This window comes from Zophobas morio, unplaced genomic scaffold (assembly GCF_036711695.1).
Source record: "Zophobas morio isolate AGI-343-1 ecotype UQ-CSIRO unplaced genomic scaffold, CSIRO_AGI_Zmor_V1 ptg000014l, whole genome shotgun sequence".
Taxonomy (NCBI): Eukaryota; Metazoa; Arthropoda; class Insecta; order Coleoptera; family Tenebrionidae; genus Zophobas; species Zophobas morio.
Window position 1 is genome coordinate 13,106,672 of NW_026972119.1, and position 6,089 is coordinate 13,112,760.

The 6,089-nt window shown below is 36.2% G+C and overlaps 1 protein-coding gene across 1 annotated transcript; it reads right to left on the bottom strand.

The window, feature by feature from the left end:
* Positions 1-556: 556 nt before the first annotated feature.
* On the bottom strand, positions 557-1,608 carry LOC135128815 (uncharacterized). Its single transcript, XM_064055893.1, has 3 exons — positions 1,526-1,608; positions 978-1,471; positions 557-606 (listed from the first exon to the last, which is right to left on the bottom strand). Exons 1-3 carry the CDS (start codon positions 1,606-1,608, stop codon positions 557-559), a joined length of 627 nt encoding a protein of 208 aa, XP_063911963.1.
* Between the last annotated feature and the right edge of the window lie 4,481 nt (positions 1,609-6,089).

Genomic DNA, 6,089 nt, shown 5'->3' on the forward strand with positions numbered 1-6,089 from the left:
GCCAGCTTCTTCAGAAGATAACTTTCCAGTTACTAAATGGGCTGTGTATCTTCCTAATCTGTGCGTCGTCTCATCGACGCTAATCCATATATTATTATTGCCAATAGAATTTCTAATTTGTTTAATTACCTGTAAATTATAAAATTTATGTTAAAAGTTTTAAATAAAAATTCTAGTGCTCACCATATCGTAATCTTTTGGTAAATATTTTTTCTCAGAGTGCTTTCTGAGGGTAAATGCCTTCCTGTATATTTATTCATAAAATTTTTAAACTCAGGACAACTAACTTTATTCCATGGAATATTTGCTGCGGTAAATGCCCTACATAAATCGGTGCAAAATTGCGTAAAATCATTGTCGGAACTAATGTTTAATAAAGTCTGTTTACTGGATTTATTCTCGTTCTTTTTATGTGCATCGCCACTGCAGTGTTCTTCAAAGTGTGATTTTTTTCGCACTTAAACTATGAAACAAAAATGTGAACATAATTCAAGCTTCAGTATTTCAAATCTTTACTTACAACTTTTCCACTGTTAAACTTTCTTTGTATTTCAAGTCAGACAATGTTGAGTTTTCTTTGGGTTTCTTTATTGAACAAAAAGGCGCCTGCCAAACAAAAAAAAAACAAATGATAATGATTTACAACTTAAAACGATTTACACGTTAAGATTATATAAGGAAATAAACTGTATATATCATACCTTGTAACTAAAGAAACATCCCTGACAATTCACAAACTAATAATAAAATGACGAACCCTCACAAACTTTGCTTTCAATACCTTCAATAAATATCAAGACTACACCGCCATTTTGATTACTCATTTCTGTCTGGTCCTCTCACTCACCTCCAAACATACTAACCACTAGATGTATAAAATAATTAATTTCAACACTCCTTCTTAATTATTTTAGAACAAAGTGATTCAAACAATTTTCTTGGGAGAGATTTTGTAAATATATTAGCAAGTTGGTTACCACTATCAACATGTTTGAATGTGACGGTCTTGTCAACATGTTTTTGAATGAACCTCCGTGGGATTTCTATATGCTTCTTTCCTTTTGTAGGTTTACCTTCATGAGCATTGTACATCATATGAATTGCCGTTTGATTATCGATAAGTAATTCGATGGGTTTATCTTCCTTTACAATTTCAAGTTCCAGATAAATTCTTTTGATCCAACAAACATCGTCAATTGCAGACACGGCTGCTCGGTACTCTGCTTCAGCAGTGGATGTTGCTACCAAACGTTGTTTCTGTGTGTACCAAACGATTGGTCCTCCTCTCATCACAAGTACTCCCGTAGTTGAGTGTTTAGTCTCAGGATCTCCACCATAGTGGGAATCCGAGTAAGCAACGAACGTATCGCTTCCGTTAAAAAAGATACCATGATTTGATGTTCCTTTGAGATATTGAAAAATCCTTTTTACCATTCGCAAGTGACTCATCATTGCCTTTCCGTTAAAGCGACTTAGAAAGTTAACAGCAAAACTGATATCCGGTCGAGAAATTATGGCCAGTTACAACAGGCTTCCAATCGCTTCTCTGTATGGGATAGATGGCGATATGGGTTGATTGTTCAACTTGTCCTTTTCACCTATTACCATGCCTTTCTCAATGGGAGTTGACTTTGCATTGCACGTATCGAATTTAAAGCGTCGAATGATCTTCTCTGTATACTTTGATTGACCTACAAAGATGAGAATTTTGAGTTGATGATGTCGAGTATCTTGTAGATTTCCTTTTCATCATAGTCAGCGATAAGTTCGTCGTCGACGAACAAAGTTATTAGGATAGTCTTATCCTTATTGTAATACAAACAGGGATCATCATCGGTGTTCATTAATCCTATTTTCTTTTCAAGAAATTTTGAAATCGTATCATGCCAGTTCCTCGGAGCCTGTTTCAGTCCATATAATCCTTTCTGTAATTTGCAAACATAGTTGGTGCCATCTTCAAATCCTTTCGGTTGATGCATGTAAATTTCCTCCTCCAGGTTACCATATAGGAAAGCTGTCTTGACATCAAAGGGAACAAGTTTCATCTTCTGGGTAGCTGCATGACTCAGCATAAGACGAATTGAAGTATGACGAGCTACTGGACTGAACGTTTCCGTATAAACAATCCTTTCTTCTTGTTCAAAACCGCGTGATACCAAACGTGCTTTCAATCTTCCATCTGCCTTGTCACGTAACACCCATCTGCATGTCAACGGTTGAACTCCTTCGGGGCATTTCACAAGTCTCCAAGTTTTAAGTTTTTCTTGCATCGCACGTTTCCATCTATCATCCTTCAGTGCTTCATTGACAGTGATATCCTGGATTTCTCCTATCAAAGCTACATTTGCACTTCTGTTCGGTGTGAGATCGTCGAGTACATAATCTTTCAGTCGGTGTGGCATTGTTATCGCTGATCGATCACGAAGTCCTTGCCTTGTCTGAGGTGCTGTCTCTTCATCTTCATCTTCAGTAATTTCGCCTTCAAGATTTTCTTGTTCTTGATCTTCATCCTTCAGAATTGTATCAGACTCGTATTCTTCATCTTCATGACCTAGATCAGTCTTTTCAGATATTATTGGCACACTTCCTATAATGTCTCGGTATCTCGTTTCCTCTTCATCAAAAATCACATTGTCAGAGCAAATGACTTCTCTTTCTCCAGGTATGTATATTCGATAGCTTTATGACTCGGTGTCATATCCAACAAGGATTCCCTTCCTAGACTTCTTGTCGAGTTTCTTCCTTCTGTGATGAGTTTTCAGAACGTAGCAGTCACATCCGAAACTCCTCAGTTTGTTGATATCAATACGATGACCGAACCATAAGTCTGCTGGACTCTTGGCGTTGACTGAGCTGGTGCCAGTCTGATTCAAGGTGAACACGACGTAGTTGACAGCTTCTGCCCATCGATTTTCTTTCAAATTTCGCGCATGTATGACCGACCTCGCAGATTCCACCACGGTTCGCATTTCCCTTTCAACTCTGCCATTCTTTTGTGGTGTGTGAACGTTTGAGAACGTATGCCTGATTCCTCGCTCCTCCAAAAGTTGACATGTAGTTTTGTTCTTTATTTCAGTTCCATGATCCGACCTCAGTTCTTTCACCTTCCTTCCAAATTGATTTTCAACTTGTGTCAGAAATATCTTCAGCTTGTCTGGAGCTTTATCTTTCGACTTCAGATAGTAAACGGTTCGAAAGTGCGAATAATCATCTTTAAAGATCAGGAAATACTTCGCTCCTCCGATCGATGTGACATTCATTTCCCCAAGATCTACATGAACTAGATCCAATGATTGAGCTGCTACCTTCTCATTTTTGGGATGTGAAATTCGATGTTGTTTCCCATAAATGCATCCTTCGCAGACTCGATTGTTCCAGTCATCTATGTACTTGATGTTATTTCTGTCTAGGATGTCCTTGACGTACTTCAGGTTCTGATGTGCAAGTCTCTCATGCCAGGTGACAATTGAAGTTGCAATTAGGCTGGTGTTTATACTGGGTAGTCAGAGCATCACTCTATACAAATTCCCTTCTCGTTGAGCCATGGTAAGAACAGTTTGGTTGTCACTTGACTTGATAATTGATACATCTTTGTTGCACGTCTCAATGTGTCCTCTGTCCATCACTTGACTGAGTGAAATCAAGTTAAAGTTCAAACCTGTCTTCATAGACATAGAGCACGTCTTCCAGAATGACTAGTCTCCAGTTGTTACCATTGTAGGCTTCAAGTTCTATGTCTCCAACCGCTGAGGCCTTGAGTTGATTTGAGTCTCCCATAGGTGCGGTATACTTACCACCAGCGTCAGATGAAACTGTATATGCCAGTCATGTCAATACTGTTACGGATATATGTAATACAATTACAGATAGTGAGGTTATTATTTTGGGAGATTATAATTTGCCGAATATTGTATGGCAGCCTTCTGATGTTGGTAATGAACTTATTCCAACCATTTGTTCAGGCAGTCGTGAGTCGTGTGTCTGTGATAGTTTTTTAGCATCTGGTTTAAGCCAGTATAACAATATTGGAAACAGCTGTGACAATGTTCTTGATTTAGTTTTTTCTTCTTGCATGTCGTTAGAAGTATCAACTTCCGATTATCCTTTAGTATGTGTTGATCAGTTTCATCCTCCGCTTCAGGTAAAATTTGATTTAGTTTGTGATAATAATTATAGTGTAACATCTCCTATATATTATTACGATTTTAATTCTACTTCTTACTCTGATATTTGTACTTATTTTAATAGTATAAACTGGGATACTGTACTAAACAATAGCGACGTTAATGAAGCTCTTCATGCATTTTACAATCATGTTTACGTAGCATGCGAGAAATTTGTTCCTATTAAATGTAAAATACCATCTACTTACCCCAAATGGTTTAATAATAACATCATAAACTTAATTAAATCTAAGAAGTGTGCTCACAAGCAGTTCAAGCTTACATCCTGTGTCGCAGATTATCAAAAATTTTGTGAACTTAGACGGTTATGTAGAATAAGTACCTATAAGACAAGAATATAATAATTATATAAGTACAGTTGAAAATAATCTTGTGAGTAATCCTAAATATTTCTGGGAATTTATACGTGCTATACGTAAATCCTCAAATAACAATCTTGTTAATTTGCCTCTGAGCTTTGGTGACCAATTCTTTTCTGATGAGGTTGCGGCTTGTGAAGCTTTTAATGCTTATTTTTCTTCTGTATATTGTAATAATTCTAAGCCTGATTTTGATGTGTCTTATGATTGCGATGTTAGATTAAGCAATATATCAATTAATTTATCTGATGTAGTTGAAGCTTTGTCTAAACTTGATTCTAGTAAGGGACCTGGTCCTGATAATATACCACCGAAGTTTTTTAGAGAATGTGGTCCCTCAATTGCTACACCATTACATATTTTATTTAGCTTGTCTCTAAAGTCTGGTGAATTTCCCATGTTATGGAAGAAAGCACATGTAGTACCAGTACACAAATCTGGCAGTAAACACCATGTTGAAAATTATCGTCCAGTTTCGATTCTGTCTACACCAAGTAAATTATTTGAATCAATTGTGTACAATAAATGTTTTACCGAATATAAAAATATTATTACTCCATACCAACATGGATTTATTAATAAACGGTCTACTGTCACTAATTTACTTTGTTTTACGAATGAGTTAATTGACGCCATGAGTGTTGGATTTGAGGTTCATGCTATTTATGCCGATTTAAGCAAAGCGTTTGATAAAATTAATCACAGTATTTTAGTAAAGAAGTTAAACGCTTATGGTATTTGTGGCTCTCTCTTACGGTGGTTCAAAAGTTATCTCTGTGATAGATGCCAGCAAGTTAAACTGGGCCTAAGTTTGTCAAGTTTCCGACATGTACCTTCTCGTGTCCCCCAGGGGTCAATTTTAGGACCGTTTTTGTTCTCGTTGTTCATTAACGATATTGGTAATAACTTTGTCTGTGCTTTTAGCTTATTTGCTGATGACTTAAAAATATATAGGGTTATCAAGGGCCTTAATGATACAATGCTCCTGCAGAGTGATATAGTTTCATTGCTTCGATGGTGTGACGAAAATCTCATGATCATAAACAGTGAAAAATGTCATATCGTTAAATTTAGTAAAAAAATATCATCGTCATCTCCTGTTTATTTCATGCATAATAATAAACTAAAAGTTTCAACTACCATTAAAGATCTCGGTGTCATTTTAGATTGCAAGTTAACATTTGCGGCTCATATAGATAATGTAATTGCAAGAGCTAACAGAGCACTTGGGTGTATCAAAAGATATGGGAGAGATTTTAAAAATTTACGAACACTAAATATTCTATACACAACGTATGTTAGGTCAATTTTAGAATATGCCTGTATCGTTTGGTCACCATTTTATAAGACACATTGATAGAATTGAATCTGTCCAGAATAAATATATTACATTTATAATGCGCTCGCTTCCTTATGGTGTTAGAGGCTCCCCTAAACTGTGCAAAATTTATGTAGGATTAAATAATTTATGTGATCGCAGGAAATTTTTTAAAATTTGTTTCATGTTCAAGCTTCTTAATAACATATGTGATGCACCATCAATTCT